Source organism: Canis lupus, chromosome 1 (assembly GCF_011100685.1).
Source record: "Canis lupus familiaris isolate Mischka breed German Shepherd chromosome 1, alternate assembly UU_Cfam_GSD_1.0, whole genome shotgun sequence".
Taxonomy (NCBI): Eukaryota; Metazoa; Chordata; class Mammalia; order Carnivora; family Canidae; genus Canis; species Canis lupus.
In genome coordinates, this window is record NC_049222.1 from 79,756,954 (window position 1) to 79,777,365 (window position 20,412).

Genomic DNA, 20,412 nt, shown 5'->3' on the forward strand with positions numbered 1-20,412 from the left:
AAGAAGAGAGACACACACACAGCGGCCGCTGTAAGAACTAGTGCCAGGTGGGCAGCACAAACTCTGGTGCTCTCAAGGGCCAAGGTGACAGCAGAATGACAACAATCCCAGGAGAATAAATAAGCACTTTTTGCTCACCCTGAAAATTGAAGGGCTCACACAGTGTTGACAAATGGCTTTAATCTCCTCTGTAAAGCAGGCCTGGTACCGAATTAGAGTATGTGGCTCTCAACAGAACTGCCAGGGAGTGGCTGGCCACTGAGTCCACTGCTCCTCTGTATGATGCAAAGACATAAGCTGGACCTCAGGCTACACGCCAAAGGCTCACTGGTCTCCTAGGATAATCAGGCTCTCAGTGCAACCCGCAGATGTGCTTTTCTCATGCGAGGAGAAGGTGAGGAAGCTGAACATGGGCTGTCAAGCTTGAGTTGTGTAGACTGATCACACCACTCTCTGGTTATAAACTATGGGCCTATCACTTCACTCCCCTGAAGCTCCATTTCCATTCGTTTAAGCTGGACTGATGCTGCCTATATAATTGTGTTACTAAGGAAAATTTTTAAAAATGTCAAAATACAGTAACCAATTGAGCAGATACTGTGACTTCTTTTCTTTTTTTTTAATTTAAATTCAATTTGCCAACATATAGTATAACACCCAATGCTCATCCCATCAAGTGCCCCCCTCAGTGCCTGTCACCCAGTCATCCCATCCCCCACCCTCCCTCCCCTTCTGCAACCTTTTGTTTCCCAGAGTTAGGAGCCTCTCATGGTTTGTCTCCCTCTCTGATTTTTCCCACTCAGTTCCCCTCTTTTCCTTATGGTCCCTTTCACTATTTCTTATATTCCCTGTATGAGTGACACCATATGATGATTGTCCTTCTCCGACTGACTTACTTCACTCAGCATAATACCCTCCAGTTCTATCCATGTCTAAGCAAATGATGGGTATTCGTCCTTTCTGATAGCTGAGTAATATTCCATTGTGTGTGTGTGTGTGTGTGTGTATATATATATATACCACATCTTCTTTATCTAGTCATCTGTCAAAGGACATCGTGGCTCTTTCCACAGTTTGGCTGTTGTAGACATTGCTGCTGAGAACATTGGGGTGCAGGTGTCCCAGCGTTTCACTACATCTGTATCTTTGTGACTGCTTTTCTAATGATATTATTTTCCTACCTGAATATGAGCATCCCATAATTCACCCCAAATTTCTGTAGGCCCATCATCTCACAAAATGGATACTGTCATGGAAAAATACGGAGGAGGAAGAGAATGCCTGTCCTCTGGGATGATGAATTGGTCGCCAAATAGCTAGTGGGGACAGCCCTGTGACACTCCAGAACTCCCAGGAACTCCCAGAACTCCCAACCCCAAAATCCTAACCCAAGGCTGAGAATTGTTGCTACAGGGAGCATCCCAAGTCTTCGATGAGCATTTTCAGAGAATGGCTATTTGCTGGGCCCCGATCCTCCTTCTGTCGCTAACATGCCAGCTCATGACAGCTGAGCTACCCCCTCAAATACACAGTAGCCGCCTTCACCCACATGCGAAAAATCAAATGGAAGCCCCCCCCCCACCACAACCATGGCATGAACCAGATTCCTTCTATTTATAAGCAGCAGCCCAACAGGCAGGCTTCATTCTGTAACTTGCGGTTCTCAGCAAGCTGCACCAGAATAGAGATGTGTTCATACTTTCCAGTCACCCAGATTGCCACTTCAAAAAGAGAGTGATAGACAAATATGGTACAACCCGTTTATAACATTTTCCCATGTTTAACTTCCAAATCTGAGAGTCGTAAGCACAGTTGCCAAAAGCAATTTTTTCTAAATGCAATATTTTTTTTCTTGGTCTCTTAGTAAATGGTAAGTGAGGTTTTTTTTTTTTTCCCCTACTGTTTCTTCTTAGAGGCCAAGAGTTTTTCACTCCCGGTCTGCAATACCCTGCCTGGGCTATCACCCAAATGGCTTTCACACTTAAAGTGAGAAAGAATTAAGTACTTCTGCAATTGAAAAAAATTGAAAATTGAAAAATGGTTCTGTCTGCCTTGGAGTCACAAAGCTCTCTTTACTGAACTATTGCTTTGAGGATCCAAAGCTAAGTGTTCCAGTGAGCCTACAATGGTGCCAAAAAAAGTACCTAGAGAATGAAGAAAATCCCATCATTGCTCCCTCCAGAGCACATCCAGGTGTATTCACCTCGTTTTACCCCCAGATGTTTGGGGAAGGGTATTTGCACAGCTCTTCTTTGGTTTTCCTACGAATGAGTCTAGTACAACCTCCAAAGCTCGCATCCTGGTATCATTTCCACACAGTAAGACCCCAAGCAGGCTGCTGACCACATTTTCAGTGAGTTGGGTATAAGGAGATCGCATCTGTGCTTCTAACATGAGGCTGAACTTAAAAAAAAAAAAAAAAAAAAAAAAGATTTTGTCTTATTTATTCATAAGAGACAGACAGGTAGAGACACAGACAGAGGGAGAAGCAGGCTCCCCCTGAGGAGCCTGAAGTAGGACTCGATCCCAGGACCCCGGGATCAGCCTCTGAACCACCCAGTTGCCCTGAGGCTGAACTTATTTTAACGACAGGAAAAAGCAGTTCCACGGATCTCCAACAAGGATCATTCCCTTTGGAGAGCTAAACAAGCCTCTTTGTATTTTAAAAGTATATATTATCCTGTAATCTGTGTGTATCTTTCACAAAGCAAGCTCGCCAAGGGGAACAAACATTTGAATTAATTGGCTTTAAACATCTTTAACTATTTCAGGATGCATTACTTATTGTAATGGTAACCTTATAAATTCTAGGCTTTATTTAGGGCCAACGGTAGGGCTGCAGAAGGTGGCCTACCAAATCTCCTGCCAGCTGGTAAGAAACTCCAGATTGCACTTTGTGACCGTGTTTTCTTTTCTAAAAAATTAACCGTAAATATTCAAGTCATCATTTCCTTTAAGTGTTTCCCCTTACGTAATACGGTCTAAGCAAGCCTAATGGTGTTTTTCAAAAGCAATTTAAAAAATTCAACAGAGATCAATGAGGCCATTGAACGGTAAAAACAGTAGAGATCGGAGCTGTATTTGAAACTGAGAAAAGGACAGCCCTGAAAATCACAGAGTAGTTAGTTTAGTGTTCATACCCGGAAAATACTAGAACAAGCCATCAAAAAATCAATTTGCAAACAACCATACGATCACAGAATACTAGGTAATAATCAGCCTTGCTTTGTGAAGAACAGTCTTGTCAGGACCATCCAATTTCTGGGATCCCTGGGTGGCGCAGTGGTTTGGCGCCTGCCTTTGGCCCAGGGCGCGATCCTGGAGACCCGGGATCGAATCCCACGTGGGGCTCCCGGTGCATGGAGCCTGCTTCTCCCTCTGCCTGTGTCTCTGCCTCTCTCTCTCTCTCTGTGACTATCATAAATAAAAAAAATAAAAAATAAAAAAGGACCATCCAATTTCCTTCTAAAACAGTGACAGGCCCAGAAGATCGGAGGGATGAAATAGATGTAATAGAGCTTGAAGTTCACAAAGTTCTGGACTCCGGCTTCCATGATGCACCCATCGACAGCCGACTTCAGACCAGATGGGATGGGCTGTGCAGGTTGACTGAAGAGCACAGCTCTGAAGTGTTTCCACATTAAATGGGTGGTGGTGGCGTGGGGGGGGGGGGGTGTTGGGCTGGGGATGCTTGACACGGGGTTGAGGGGCTCCGGACACTCCAGTAGGCTCGGCGGTCCCGAGCAGCCCTAGCACCTGTGCCATCGGCCCCTGCCTCCTGCGTGCGCCGGGGCAGGTCGGCTGCCGCTCGCGACTGGTCATGACTGTCTCAGGAGCCGGTGGTCAGAGGCCAGCCTAGTGGAGGAGAGTATCTCCCTCTCCTCTGAAGAGCCAGGTCCCCAAGGATGACATTAGGCAACAGACTGATACTGTTTGCAATTGATTCGGTTACAAATTACTTTGAAGATTTTATAAATACGCCAAAGTAATGGTAGACATTTTATTTAGGAGAAAATCAATCTACATAATAAACGCAAGCTTTAGGAAATGCAGAAAGGATGGTATATGCAATGCAGGGGTAAATGAAAAATGTACCATATCCTTAAAATATCTTTGGGGTAAAATTTTGAGGCCATATAAGGAGACTGCACATGGTTAATCAGGGTTTGAAAACTGTCCTGACTGTATACTAGTTCTACAACTTTGGGTAAATTACTTAACCTTTCTCAGACATTCATGTCCTTGGATATGAAACAGGCCCCCTAAGTCTTCCGGAGTTGAGATCAGAAATGAAATTTTTTTAAGCCCTTTAAAAAAAAAAGATTATTTATTTATTTATTTATTTATTTATTTATTTATTTATTTGACAGAGTGAGCAGGAGTGCACAAGCAAGGGGAGCAGCAGAGGGAGAGGGAGAAGCAGATGCCCCGCTGAGCAGGGAGCATGACATGGGGCTTGATCCCAGGCCCCTAGGGGATCATGACCTGAGCTGAAGGGAGACCCTTAACAAACTGAGTCACCCAGATGCCTCCCAGAAATGAAATTTTATCGTATCATATATATTTGTGTGTGTGTGTGTGTGTGTGTGTGTGTGTATATATATATATGTCTTCATATGTACAATGTGTTTAGATACTCAGGTACATAGGTACTTTCTCCGGAGTTAGGCATACCGGACACATGTAATAGATATTAGTCCCTCACTTCCATTCACATGCTGGGAAGTCCACCTGAAGACAGTAACTTATAGTAGGACATTCGGTGATGCATGTATCAACTTCTTGTCTTCTACCATCAACCTGAAGTCACCAATGGCTCTCTGATGTTTACCTCATCCTCCACCCCCAGCTTCCATCCATTAGATACCACGCTTCATCTAATTTGTGCCTTATCACATGGAAGGACCCCAAATCCCCAGTGGATATCTATGGAGGTGCCTGCCTGGTCACTGTACCCCTCCCCTTTCTCCAAAGCTGCATGGCTATGACAGAAACTGCTGTGTGTTCTCATAATCTCACCATCTTGGCCATATCAACAATTGGGTACCTGCATCCATGCAGGCCAATCCTCAGGGCGCCTGGGTGGCTTAGTTGTTTAAGCACCCAACTCTTGATTTCAGCTCAGGTCATGATGTCAGGGTCGGGGGATGGAGCTCCAGGTCAAGCTCTACACTCAGCAGGGAGTCTGCTTGTGATTCTGTTTCCTCTCTCTGCCCCTCCCCCTGCGCGCTCTCTCTCTCTCTAAAATAAACAAATATTTGTTAGAAGCATATAGGCCAATCCTCATCACTTCAATTGATGATTCCATGGGTGAGCTTCTGAATGGACCCTCAGAGTCTTTCTGTAGAATTGGATTTGCCCTAGAACTCAGAGAATTCGAGATTAATGAACCTCTCCTTTGTTAGTAACATCCATTGGACCAATGAAGATGTTCCCCACCCCAGGAAAAATCCAGTCGTCCTAAAAATAAGAGAAGGCTCAGAGGAAAGGAAGGGATAGGACAAGACCTGTCAACATTCAAACTCTGATTTCAGGGCCATCTGGGTGGCTCAGTGGTTGAGCCTATGCCTTGGGCTCAGGGCATGATCCTGGGTCCTGGGATCCAGTCCCACATCAGGCTCCCAACAGGGAGCCTGCTTCTCCTCTGCCTGTGTCTCTGCCTCTCTGTGTCTCTCATGAATAAATAAATAACATCTTTAAAAGAAAAAAAAAAAAACTCAGATTCCAGTTGCTGCAGGCGCATCCCTGCCTTCTGTAACTCTCAGTTCTTCAAACTTGTGGATTCCCCTAGCCAATAGGTGCTCTGTTTTTGCTTATGCCTTTTCAAGTTGGGTTTCTGTCCCTTGTAACTAGATTTCAAAAAATACTGTAACTAAAATCCTTTTTAAAAAAAATCTTCTATTACACCCTCAGATGTTTACTTACACTGAAATCAGAGAAACTATATTTTTGAGTCAGGACTGATATACATTAGCAAGATGATGGAAGTACATTTCCAAAAAGTCTTTCAGTAAAGTTTTATATTAATTTCAACTCTCCTCCACAGTAGATGAGAATGTCTATTACTGACGCCTTCCTAACATTGGATTTAAAAAAAAAAATGTTTTGCCAGCTTGAAAGGTGAAAAAGGGTATCTTTCCTTTTTATTTGTTCAGTTATAAATTGTAATAATAACTATTTCTCATCTTTGCTGAAAATCCATTTGTGTCACTTGCCCAATTTTCTATTAGTACATTTTTTAAAAGATTTTTTTTAAGATTTTATTTATTTATTCGTGAGAGACACACAGAGAGAGGCAGAGACACAAGCAGAGGGAGAAGCAGGCTCTATGCAGGGAGCCAAATGTGGGACTCCATCCCAGGACCACACCCTGGGCTGAAGGCAGGTGCTAAACTGCTGAGCCACCCAGGGATCCCCCATTTTTTAAAAAATATTTTATTTATTTATTTGAAAGAGAGAGCATGACACACAAGCAGAGGGGGAGAGGCAGAGGAGAGGGAGAAGCAGACTCCCTGCTGAGCAGAGAGCTGGATGTGGGGCTGGATCCTGAGACCGAGATCATAACCTAAGCCAGAGGCAGATGCTTAACTGACTGAACCACCCAGGTGCCCCTATTAGTACATTTTCTAATTGATTTGTAAAAACATTATTTATATAGAAAAGTATTAAAACTTTGTCATATGTGTTGCAAATGTTTCATGCTATTTTGTTATTTGCATAGTTGCTTTTGCTCTTTTCTGTAAGAATGAGTTGAAAGTTAAATAAAGAACTATAATCCCCATTTCTTTGCTTTTTTATTTTAAAGATTTTATTTATTTATTCATGAGAGACAGAGCGAGAGAGAGAGAGACAGAGAGAGAGAGAGAGAAAGAGAGAGAGGCAGAGATACAGGCAGAGCGAGAAGCAGGCTCCATGCAGGGAGCCCGATGTGGGACTCGATCCCAATCCCGGGTTGCCAGGATCACACCCTGGGCTGAAGGCGGCACTAAACCGCTGAGCCACCCGGGCTGCCAATTCTGTTGGTTACAAACATCAAGTCCAGCCCCATGGGGGAGGGAGACTACACATGGGGGTGAAGACCAGGAGGCGGGATCATTGGCCATCATCCCTGAGGCTGTGAGGACAGCCCAGGTCAAACTTTTTTTACCTCTATTCCTCTACAAAGGGGTGCATATGTTCCCTTCTAGATCCGCCCAGGTTAATTCTGAAGATTCTGTCCAAGCCTCTCTTCCCCCCATACTACACACCATCCTTACACCCTTTCCTCCATTCCTATGGATCTTAGAACCACAAGTGTGGATATTGTTCTCTTGACTCCAGCCTCGTATTTTTGCTTTCCTGCAAGACCTCTTCGTATGTGTGTCCAATACTAAATGCCACTCTGCACTCCTCGCTTTGAACCTGCTCCTTTTCCCATCTCCAAGGATCATACCCGCACTCACCCAGCTGCCCAGGCTGGGAACCTGGGCCTAGAGTTTGACTGCTCTCCTGTCCTCCTCCATATCGTTGGGACTCCTGCTCTGTTTGGCTTTGCTCCTCCTCCTTCCAGGTCACTTGTAACAGAACATATACCAACCCTAGCTGCATGCGGTTGGGAGGTGGGGTCTAGGCTGGCCCCTTTAGATTTTCCCTCCTGAGACTTTGAATTCTGAGAGAATATACCTAATACATCAGAGACGACTGGACCCAATACATGTGATGGCAGCACTCTAGAAAAAAAATGGAAGACTGAAGAGTCAAAGCGCTGTTTCCTGGATCCCCAAGGAGCTTGCTCTTTGATTTTGTGATCCATCTTGATAGCTTTCTGAAAATTCCCATTTTTGCTCAAGTTGGTCAAAGACACTGTTTGTTACTTGCCCAGTATAACAGGAAAACAAACATGAAAACCTTCACCCAGCACACATGAAATCACCCAATCCTGGTCAAATCTATCAATGACATCTTCGAAGTCTCTAGAGCCCCTTCACATTGTCAGTCTCTCTGTTCAGGTCATGATTATCTCTCACTTTGGTAGCTCCTATATCTTCTGAGGTAGTCCCTGACTGCACTCCACTCTCTTTCTGGTCTGTTCTCTACGTGTGGTCCTTCCCAGATAAATACTTGGCAGTGCTACTCCTCTGCTGAAGATCTTTCATAGATCCTCATCACCTTGAGTACAAAGTGGTGAATGCTTACATGACTCAAAAGAGTCTTCATGATCTAACTGCCCTTGGTTTTTAAGCTAGGCCCACTGCACTCCAACCATCAGCCATGCCAAAGGGCTTCCAAGTTCCTTGAAATCTCCGTGTGTCACCCCTGGGCATTTCCACTTGTTTCTTCTGCATTGAGTGTTCATCCGTATGCATGACCAGTCCCTACATATCCCTCAGGTTTGGGCTTATCTGTCACTTCTTCTGGAATCCTGTGCTGATACTATCTTCTGGAATCCTACCCTGACCTTCCAAGTCTGGGCTGTGTTCCCTTCCATGTGGACCTAGAGGGTTCTGGACACCCCTAGCGTACTATCCATCCAACTATGTGGTAATCACATAGTGGCTTACATGAAGTCCTATTTCCTTCCTTTTTAAAAAAATTTTTTTTATTTATTTATGTATGATAGTCACAGAGAGAGAGAGAGAGGCAGAGACACAGGCAGAGGGAGAAGCAGGCTCCATGCACCGGGAGCCTGATGTGGGATTCGATCCCGGGTCTCCAGGATCGCACCCTGGGCCAAAGGCAGGTGCTAAACCGCTGCGCCACCCAGGGATCCCCTCCTATTTCCTTCCTAAGCTCCTTGAAGTCAGGGACCACCTCTCTTCTGTCCACTTCTGTATCTCCCATGCCCAGATCAGTGCCTTAAAACACAGAGGAGCTATGTAAGAAACATTTGTTGAATACATGAATGAATGAATATTTAAGTGTTCTCAAATTTGTTCCTAATCATCTACCAACTTATAGTAAAATCTAATCATCTTCCCAAGTCCCCATGATGGCAAATACATATGCAATGGGATTTTTATGACTCAGCTTCAGTAAGCTTTATGTTTTAAAGACGTTAATTTGAGCCACAAATGTACTGCTAAAAAACAGAAGCATCTCTTGTAAAAAGATACGTGGCAAAGAGAGTGGCCTCTGAATGAAAGAGGCAAAATTTCCCATCAATATCCCTTTAGTATTGGGAGCCGCACACATGTGATGGGGTGTGCATTTGCTTGGACATTAAGGTATGATCCTAGTGGAATAAAGCCCCAGTTTTCTTTTTAAAAAGTTTCCTCCAGGGGGATCCCCAGGTAGCTCAGTGGTTTGGCACCTGCCTTTGGCCCAGGGCATGATCTTGGAGTCCCAGGACTGAGTCCCACGTCAGGCTCCCTGCATGGAGCCTGCTTCTCCCTCTGCCTGTGTCTCTGCCTCTCTGTCTCTCTCTCTCTGTCTCTCATGAATAAATAAATAAAATCTTTTTAAAAAAAAGTTTCCTCCATCTGCATTATATAAAAAGTTGTACAAATATATTTTTTCAGCAGTTACCAAACCACTTGATTGATGCCATATTTTACACAGCAATTTTTAAAAAATATTTTATTTACTTATTCATGAGAGAGAGAGAGAGAGAGAAAGAGAGAGGCAGAGACACAGGCAGAGGGAGAAGCAGGCTCCACGCAGGGAGCCTGACGATGTGGGGACTCGATCCCGGGACTCCAGGATCATGCCCTGGGCTGAAGGTGGCGCTAAACCGCGGAGCCACCCAGGCTGCCCTCACAGCAATTTCTATATATATAAGTTAGTTAAATAATAGTCCTGACAGCAAATATCCCCTGGAAATGCTGTCTTATCTAACAGCATGAGGGAAGTTGGGTAAATGAGAGCGAGAGCTAACATATATCACTGCACCAGCCCCTGGCATTGTATATAATCATTATCTCCAAAGAGAGAAGTGAGTAGGGCATCCATGTCCAATTCCAGACATAGTGATACCTCCTTGGACTGTTGGACATTTCAGGAAAGATTTTTCAGGGACCGCAGATGAATAGGATTTGAGTTTTGCAACATCCCTAAAAGATGATCCTGAAAACACTTAAAACACTCCTAGCTGCCCCATTCTCCTCTAGGGAACCAATTATGCACTTGCCCAGATAGCTGTGCATCTCGCATGGACTCTCGCGGCCCTTGTTTTCACAGGAAAGTGATTCAGATAGTAACTTAACTGGTCCAGGTTCCGTGATGAGATCTTAATTAAAACTCTACAAAATCATCTCTTTGAATTCCCCAAGAATCCCTTTCTTGATGGTTGAGAGAATTGACCTTTTTACTACAGGTGTGTGATATGAAGCACTAAGAGAACGTAATCAAACTGTCTCCAAACTAGAACAATAGACCATAATGCCTATCTGGACCGAGAACAGCAGCTCCTAAGATTTCCAGCAACCCGTGTCCTTTGCCCCTCAGCTCAATCTATCCTGCAGCACAGCATCCCTGGTATCTCAGTATAATTGTAAAATGACTGTAAACAATTCTGCTTTAATCACCATTGTTGGGCCTTTATGGACTCAGGAATCAAAACACACACTGGTAATCAAAGAAAATCTTCCCACATGGCCCATCCTTCAAACAAGACTATTGTGTCTACCATAAAGTGCTTTTCAAAAAGAAAAGAAACAAGGCAAAGAAAAAAAAAAGAAAGAAGAAAGAAAAGGAAAAACCCACAGTTTTATCAAGAGTAATACACAAGAGTAATATCAAAAGCAAAAAAAAAAAAGGTAACCACATTTAAAATTTGGAAGGGATTAGGACACTTCTGATCAGAAAATCTGACATATTTCTGATGCCACATGGTTTTTGCTGATGTTTTTGTTACTGCTAAAGTGTATTACTTTTAACCATGCCCTCATCTAAAAATCAGACTTTTAGTCACAAAGAAAATAGCATTGAACCAAGAAGCTACTTCTCAGAGCTAAGGTCAGTCAGTGTAGCAAGCCCAGCCTTATTTTTTGTTTGTTTTTTGTTGTTGTTTAAGAAAAAGTATGGGATTTTGCTTGGGCTTCATGAAAGTAATTAATTATCAGTAACTGATCTGAAGAAGGGATTCAGAGAGCACATAAGTGGCACCACCCATGGAACATTCTGGACAATCTTGATCCAGTCACTGACGTGCTGACAGTGGGCAGACATGAAGGACACTGGCTCTGGTGTCATTCAAGTCACTTAACCTCTGCGGACCTGATTTCTCATCCATAAAATGGGAATAACAGGTCCATAAATCTCTTATTTCCAATTCCAAGATGGAATATTTGAAGAATATACTAAATTTCGGTTTTTCTGTCTTTTTGTTTTTTTGTGATGTGTTTGGGGACAAAACTGTCCTGAACTGAGCTGTGGATGTTTTTGTTTTGTTTTTTAAATATTTTATTTATTTTTTCATGAGAAACAGAGAGAGGGGCAGAGACATAGACGGAGGGAGAAGCAGGCTCCTCACAGGGAGCCAGAGCAGGACTCAATCTCAGGACCGTGGGATCACGATCTGAGCCAAAGGCAGACGTTCAACCACTGAGCCACCCAGGCATCCCAAGAGCTGTGGATGTTTATACTCATGGAACTCCATGTATTATGGACACCCACATCTGGCCTAGAAATATGAACGTACTTGACTCCGGAGTGCTGCTGGGTGGGATGTTATATATGGTACATATAACATTTGACCTTATCAAAATCCAAAATCATGGGGATCCCTGGGTGGCTCAGTGGTTTAGCGCCTGCCTTTGGCCCAGGGCACGATCCTGGAGTCCCAGAATCCAGTCCCACATTGGGCTCCCGGCATGGAGCCTGCTTCTCTCTCCTCCTGTGTCTCTGCCTCTCTCCCTGTCTATCATAAATAAATAAATAAATAAATAAATAAATAAATAAATAAATAAATAAATAAATAAATAAATAAACAAACAAATAATCTTTTTAAAAAAAATCCAAAATCAATCTCTATTCTCAAATATATGCAAACCCAAGGATTTCAAATAAGTGTTAAGAATCTATCCCTTTACTTCATAGGGTTGTTATGCAGAGGAAAATGAGGTTATGGGACGCCAGGGTGGCTCAGCTGTTGAGCACCTGCCCCTGGCTCAGGGTGTGATCCACAGTCTCAGGATTGAGTCCCACATCAGGCTTCCTGCCTGGAGCCTGCTTCTCCCTCTGCCTACATCTCTGCCACTCTCTGTGTATCTTTCATGAATAAATAAAATCTTAAAAAAAAAAAAGAAAAAAAAAAGAAAATGAGGTTATGTGAGGCCCTTGGCTGGCTGGTAGAGCATATAGCTTTTGATCTCAAGATTGTGAGTTTGAGTCACATGTTGGGTGTAGAGATTACTTAAATATAAAATATATTTAAAAAATAAATGTTTTAAAAAATGAGATTATGTGAGTAAACCATTTTGCATCATGGCTGGCATGTGGTAAGATACATCTCATTTCTTCTAGTTTTCAGTAATGAAAATACTAAAGAAAGCATTAGCTGTTATGCACAGCACAGCAAAATAATTGTTCTTTTGACTTCCTGCCATCAGGAAAGTTTATAGCATCTTTTGAAGGGAATTAAAGGCAACAGGGAGATTCAATATTTTTGGACATTTTTCTATCAGAAAGTTTCCTAAGTTTTGGCTCTTAAAGGAATAAACTTCAGTAATTTGGAAAATTAAACAACACGGACTTTTTTGTTTTCTGAAAACGCCGGCCGGCTGAGGTAAACCACGATACAATAAAATCATTCACGGCAAATGGGTGTTTTTTAAATTTTTAAAAAGATAAGCCTCGGTAGAGTGAGGTCAGTGAGGTGGAGGAAAAAGAAGTCTCTCGCTTGTATCCTACCGTCAATGACAATGGTGTCTATCCACGGACTGAAGTGCCTTTATGAGGGTTTGGGGGGCCAGGTAGGAGCCTGGGAAACCCCGGAGCAGCCCAAGGCTGAAGAGAGCCTTTCTGAGAAGGCAGGCTCCCACCCAGGGGACTGCCTGGCCCACGGGGGTCCTCGCAGCAGAATCAGAAGCAGCCCTGAACCCCCAGGAACTCAGCTATAGCCTATCTGGCTTTGGTTCTATCACAGAACCACACCACGTGCTACCTCTCCTCGCTGTGGCAATCCTTATCCATAAGCATGTGTCAAATCACCAAGTTGTAGATCTTCAACGTACACAATGTCATATGTCAATTATATCTCAATAAAGCAGGAGGGGGTAAGATAAACCTATATAAGCTCAAACACCAACTTGCCTTATCTTATTGGCCCCTGGAGCTCTGTGGTCAGGTTACAAGCTCACACATGAGTTCTACAAACCTAATAGTAGCCAGTATGGAGGACTCCATGAGGCTGCTCTCTGAAACTCCTATGAAAACAACCCTGCAGCAAGCAAGCACATATTCAAGCAGACACAGAACGCCAGGAGGTGGAAATGCTGTCCGCCGACAGTCTGAAGGAGTTGTGCCCAAATTCATTTGGTACTCTTGGCTCCCAGGTGCCCACACAGGGGGATGTCAGCACAGCCACATGGGCCCAGACCACCCACCTCAGCCAAGCTCCTCCATGCAAAAGCACATTGGCCCCTGAGGGATTAGCACCACATCCTTCAACCTTTAGTCAGCTTGAGTCACCGCTACAATTCTCAGTAGGGGCGCTTTATGCTTTATTTTTAAGGCCATAGCTCAAACAAGTGTCTGTGAACCAGAGCTTTTGTCCTCAGAGTAACCTACACAACCTGCTCATGCCCAGAAGGCTGTTATCGCTCCACAAGAACGTTGAGGCCTAAAGATGGATGTATGGTGCAGTTGACCGATCATCCGTGTAGAAACACTAATTTTGACTCCGCTATAAGACTCAAAATCACATTTCATTAAAAGTGATCATCTCCTCACAGAAAAACAAAAGGAGCTATCAATACCTGAAGGAGATTTAAGAACGAAGTTTAAACAATTGTTTCTTCAGCCACTCCAGATGCTTGTTTCTGTTCCCCTGGGAAAGACTAACAGGCTTCAGGGGAATGTGTTTTGTTCTCAGCAGCACCATGCTTTTCCGAGTTAGATGCATGATGCTGAAAGCGGACTTCATGGATGTTGAGGCAACTCTTGAGGCAAAGAGGCATCCGACTCAAGTTCTTCAAGTAACAGTAAGTTGTCCTCAGGACAACTCTGCTTGATGTATGGCGGTCCAGGGGTCTCACTCCATCCCTACAATGGTTCCTGCCAGTGCCTCTTTCCTGTCCCTGTGCTGCTGGCCCTAGGAGGAGGAAGGGCAAAGCTCGGCCTGATGGTTTCGAGCCCTCATGACCCCAAGGCCAGCAGCATTCTCTAAGATCCCACCACAACTCTTTCTCCTACTTTCCAGCCTCCTGGGAGAACAAAACGTCTAGCCTAACTCATACTTCCTGCCACATGACACAAGGTACAGCCTACCTAAATACTACCTCTGGTAGTATTTTTTTTGGAAGCAGCTGTGGAGGTAGCCAGTAGGTTGGGAAATGGCCTACTAGGCCTACCTATGAGGTCTCTGTGGAGAAATGCTGGACCACTAAATACTACTTGGGCATTAAACACCCAGAGTCTAAAAACGTACTGCCTAAATTCTCATAATCCAAATAGCTCGCAAATTCCTTCTGGTATGTGTTAACTTTGTGGGGCTCAAGTCAATTAAAGCATGACCTTTAGGTGATTTTAAGTTTTCTTCCAAAATAACATAAAGCTTGTTAGTTATGAATGTTCTCATCCAGTCAAGATGTCACTTTAATGGGGGAGGCAGTAAGATGCCCAGGATCACCAAGGTCATGGGGGCCATGCTTGGGGAAGCCTACTTAGCCACAAGCGGGCTCTCACCTTCTATGTACATTCCACAGTAGGTGCACATATTATAGGGACTCAAAAGATGATTCATGATTAAAGTCTCAAGAGGTTCTGTGATGCTGAAATCCTGAGCTAGCTAGCTTTTCAGAAACTGAGGGGCAGAGAGCAGCAAGGTGGATGTAACACCCCCAGATCTGCCACACTGGGCAGATGGCACAGAATCCCAACCCCCAAATCTGGAGCTTCGAGTTTCAGGTCAGTTTGTCCTCCTTGGGAGATCGATTGAGGACTTGGGTAAGGAATTTTCTTCTCTGATCTCATGTGTGCTTTTGTGCAAATTCAGTATTCTGGCACCTAGCCTGTCTGGACTGCTGTGAGACCAAACAGGACAATTCGTTGTAAAAACACTTTTACTCTTGATTTTCTTCTGGACTCAAGGCAACCCTGCAGGCACTCTCCTTCCCTGCAGGCCAAGCACCTAAGATCCCAGCACAGAATTTCCTTCCCTGGGAAGAGGTGAACCAGAGACCAGTTCCCCTGCTAATTCCTATCTGGGACCCAAAAGATTCTGTCACTTGCTGCCAAAAACCCAAACAAAACTAAAATAAGATGTTGACAGCAGTTTATGAATGAGAATTCCCACCATTATGATGATATCGTTGTTAAAAAAGTTAATGCTACATGAGAGCATGGTGCTCGTGTTACCAAAATAAGCCATTTCCACGATCAGTTCTGAATCAAAGTTGGAATTGAAAGGCAAATAAATACAATTAGCTCAGAAGAGGATGGTTGTGAGCCGCTGCTGCTGCTGCTTCTACTGTCGAGGCGTGGCAGGACCCAAAGCTCACAGTTGAACGCCAGGCTCCAGGTTGCCCAGGAACTGGATAGCTACAGAAATGAGCCTCCAAGAATATCAAGGCATATCTCGGTATCTTTATAACTTTGTAACTTTTTAATGCTGGGCAAGGAATTCCAGTACAAATTTCCTTACAACTGCCAAAAATACCAAATGACAAATCCTTGAAGTCAGACATTTTGTTTCCGGGTTCTAGAGCTCTGCTGAGAGATCATCCAGATTGAGGATTCAGACTTCCCAGGGGACAGTTGAGGGGATCACTGCTGGTTTAGCCACTCGTGGGCACGATGTCTCTGCCCAGAACGCTGCCTTCTAACCGGGGGGCATCAATTTGCCCTGCTTTCAGCTGTAAGGTCCTAGAATTTTGTGGCTATGTGAGATGGTTTTATACTGAGTTTCTCAGTATCTCATGGCTACGAAATTCCTACCCCGTGTAAGTGTTACAGGGCTACAGTCAGTTTCAGCATACACCATCCAGGACAAGGCTAGACCTTTGGCAGCTGGTTGGACATGAAACCACCTTGCGAAGTAGTGGCCCAAGCGAGGTGTGTATCTGTAAAAACTTGAAAGATTTTGAGAGTCCGTTGCTCTATATTTTATCTGCCAATCTTAGGAAAGTCTTGACGGCTTCTTCAGTCTGAGTTTCTATTCCTTGTAGTTCCATGTGAGTCTGTCTTCCAGTCCCACACAACTATTCTTTCACTGGAGCCACGTTGTCTCTGGTGCCAGGTGATTCCTAGCTTTGTTGTTCTTCAGATTCTAAGAGACCATAGTTGGAGCAAAAGACTATGGTAAACCAAGTTATAATTCCAACATCAAGATTTTTGTGTAGATCTAGGTCTGAGATTATATCAAAGACATACAAATTTAATCTGATAAAACCTCAGCAATAAGCAGAAACTGATACCCATTAATTTAAAAAATCTAGGTCTATACACGCATTCATCTCAACTTTTAAACCCAGTGTAATGGCCAATGTTGGATCTCCCTTAAGAGACTTGACCACCAGGCACCAAAGGGGAATTCTACTTCCTGAAGGTAGGCACATTCTCCTTCTGGAGGTGAACACACGGGGCATGAGTGTCATATTCTTCGTACCAAAACATTTTTTTTTCTCTAAACCTCTATACTTTTAAAGACATTTCAGTAAGGATGCACAGAGTTAAGCATCCTTTAACATGGCACCTGATGTAGTAGCATTCACAGTACTCACATCTGAAGTGCTGCTTCCACCCCACTGACGCACAGGGATGAAACTTGGCCCGTAAATACTATTTCTTACAGCTGATCGCTGAGCACACTCCAGACCACTGTGGGACCCCCCAACCCAACCCCACCCTTCTTTCTATCCAGTGGATCCTTAAAAATGACAGCTTTTCAAGTCTCAGGAACTTTAGTAAGCACCTCCTTATGCTCAATCTTCACACACCCTAGCAGCAGCAGCAGCCCGATAGGCTTCATGCTTTCAACGGCTCCACAGTATTACACTGGACATGTTTCCTAAACCCAAATGGCTAGAAATGGTTATGTGTGGGTTAATTCTAAAGCAGCACTGGTCCCATGGAACCTTCTGTGATGACGGAAGTGTTCTATAAATTTAAGTAGTCCAATACGGTAGCCATTAGCCACATGCAGCTACTGAGTTAGTGTGACCAATAAACTTCTTCGTGACAACTTTTTGATAAGACAGCACTTGTAAAAACCGAAGAGGCACTCAATAAATATTTGGTAGTAACCTATCCTCAAACCTCCATCTGCTCTCCCTTCTAGTTCTTGTCAAGTGAAAATAAAAACACAATGAAAGAGGCACTAATAATGAAGCCCATGTCATGACTTTAACACCAGTCTCCCTTGAATGAAACTAGTAGTTTTTAGTATATGGGAGCAGCACAGCCAAAGACAAAAAATAAACGAAAGCCAGCCAAAGAATTAGAAATAAGCTTACTAGAAGTTATTTATGTTTAATGCTTAAAAGTCTGAATGCACAAACAATCTACCATTATAGAAGTACGGTGGTCAATACGATGCATTAGAACTATGTACAATGCACAGTTTAGTATCAAAATCTTTCTACACTGTAGAGTTTTACGAAACTGTTAATGACATCAAACACTAAGCACTTAAGACACCATTTTTTTCTGCTACCACATTAGGAACGTCAATGGACAGTCCATTTCAACTTGCAGCATCCATCCGTTTCTAGTATGAAATTAAGTAATTTTCTACTTATACAATAAAGTTTATCTACACAGTTCTCTTGATTTTGATCCATAGCAGCAAAGGCACTGTACATCAGCAGATCCACAGACTTAAAAGATTTTTAAAGCATTCAAACAAAAATAATAATAATAAAAAAAAAAGGAGTCACATATCATAGTTGAACAGCAACAACAACAACATAAAAGATAACACAATGTTTCTGGCACAATGGCACAGCCTGTGTCCATTTTGGGGACATCCAACTAAGACAGGGAAAGAACCGGAGGTAAAGAAAGCAAGTTCTCATCTCAGGTGAGAGTCCATTCTTTCTGGTTTCAGAGGGAGGTCCTTGCAAATCTCCTCTGCTGTCCTTGTTTTGTAAAAGATTTGACTTGCACAGCAGGAGGAATCCTCCCCTGAATCTGTGCAGTTCCCAAAGAACATGCCAAAAAATAGCCCGTAATTTCTCGTAATGACAAAACTGCCCAAAGGTATACATCTCCCTTTGCAAAGAAACATGGCAAAAATATCCAGAAGGGATTAAGTTCTCTCTTTAGGCCAAATTTAATTTGTTCATCTGTCTATAATACAATAAAAAAAGGAATTAAAAACTTATTACAAAGACACTTGTCGACAAGTCAAAAAAGAAAAAAGAAAAAAGTCCAATTACTTTTATCAAATAGAATCTAAAGCTATAGATATATTGGTTAAAGTTGTCCAAATAGACTCAAATGAATATGACGTGGCCTGTCCTGTTCTAATTGTTCAAATCTTCAAACATTTAAAATAAGTAGAAAACAAAAAAATCTAACAACACAGCAACATATTGCTTCCATATGTAATTATACATTTCACATCTCTATACAGTCCTTAGTCTACATTTAATGACATTTTTCATCAATTATTTTAAACCTTCCTTTCCCCTCCTTTGCCAAAAAAAGGGGGGGAGGGGTATCAAATACAACGCATCTTCATTATCAATGCAGGAGCAGACAGCTTTATTCAGTCAAAGTTAGAAAGCCTTCTTTAAACAAAATAAATATATTACAGATATAATACATAATTAAAGAATTCGTCACTGTTAAGTATGGTTATTCCATGTTCTTCCAAGTAGAGAGCTGAAGATTTGGTATCACAGGTTCTTACCGAGTATTCACAATTCAACAGCAAGGAGGAAGTGGGGGTACTGAACTCTACAACTGCGATGAGCATTTGAAATCCTTGGTTTTAGATGCGGGGGGGTAAGAGAATGAGAGAACAAAGTGCTACAAGGAGAAGGGGTCCAGTTCACATGAAGATTTGTCCTTAATAAATAACTTCATAAACCGTGGCCTTCTTATCCCCAGAGCCAGTGACAATGTATTTGTCATCCACAGAGATGTCACAGCTAAGCACCGATGAGGATTCTTTGGACTAGGGAAGAAACAAACACAAATGTTAACTATGGCAAGAAAACCCCATGAGGCGGGGCTGGAAGACACAGAGTGGAAACAAGCATTAATGAGTCCCGCTGTCCAAACAGGAGCAGCAAACTGGGCAAGATGGTCCAGGCACTTCCTGAAAATGGTGGGGCCACGGAAACTTCTAGGGACACCACACCACGCTGGGCCCTGGGCTCCTGCACTGGGGGCATCAGGAAGCAGGCAAGCCAGTTGCAAGCCAGTTGTATGAGCACCTGTGCTTTGAAGAAGCAAGGCCCAGTTTAGAATCCGATTCTTCAGACAGGTAAGAGCAGAGTGTCCTTAGCATGAAAAACCTTCAGCATTGGTCAGACAGCTTGGATGGAGGCAGAGCTGTGGAACACCAGACGAGTCACTTAACCTGCTGGAGCCTCCTGTGTTTCAAAGAGGCAAAGGCATCTTAGTTGCCTATCCCCTCAGAGAGCTGCCTCAGAGCTCAAGTGCAAAATGGCATCGAAAACACTCCATTTTTTGAAACTAGGAATGTAAAGAGATTTCTAATAGAAAGCCTAATTTCCTCCTGTGTGAAAAAAGAATGCAAATTTCCAAATGGGGAGGAATTCAAGGGTTAGAAAGAGAAATGTACCATACTTAATAGTTCTGGATTCCATATTCAACTATATTAACTCCAAGGGGTTCAATATCAACTTTGAACTAAACTGTGCCAAACAAACTCACCCCCACAGGCTGTTAACCAGAATTCTGAATGTTGAAAAAATAATAAATGACAACATGCAGATGCTAACCCACTACCAGTGTTTCTCAACCTGTTTTGACTGTAACCTGTAGTTAATCCATTCTACTTCACAACCCAGTATAAATGTGATATAACATGTATATTTACTATAAAAGATTCACTCTAAGATTTTTTTTTTTAAAGTCCTGGTTGGGACCATCTTGTGACCCATAATACAAAAAAACCCTCACAAAAAAACAAAAAATATTGTATTCAATTATAAACTTCATGACAGCAAGAATCAGCTATTTTTGTCCTATTATCTTGCACAGTATTTTCACTCAATATTAAATTTTTTTTAAATAAATTTTTATTTATTTATGATAGTCACACAGAGAGAGAGAGAGGCAGAGACACAGGCAGAGGGAGAA

General features: G+C 43.0%; 1 protein-coding gene across 7 annotated transcripts in view; it reads right to left on the reverse strand.

Annotated features, from left to right (window-relative positions):
* Positions 1–17,575: 17,575 nt before the first annotated feature.
* TLE4 (TLE family member 4, transcriptional corepressor) overlaps positions 17,576–20,412 on the reverse strand; it is a 142,474-nt gene continuing 139,637 nt past the window's right edge. For all 7 annotated transcript variants that reach the window (XM_038527028.1, XM_038527025.1, XM_038527024.1 and 4 more), the window contains one exon: positions 17,576–19,258. In XM_038527028.1, the coding sequence (XP_038382956.1) occupies positions 19,151–19,258 (108 nt within the window). In that variant the 3' untranslated portion in view covers positions 17,576–19,150. The remainder of the gene's footprint in view (positions 19,259–20,412) is intronic.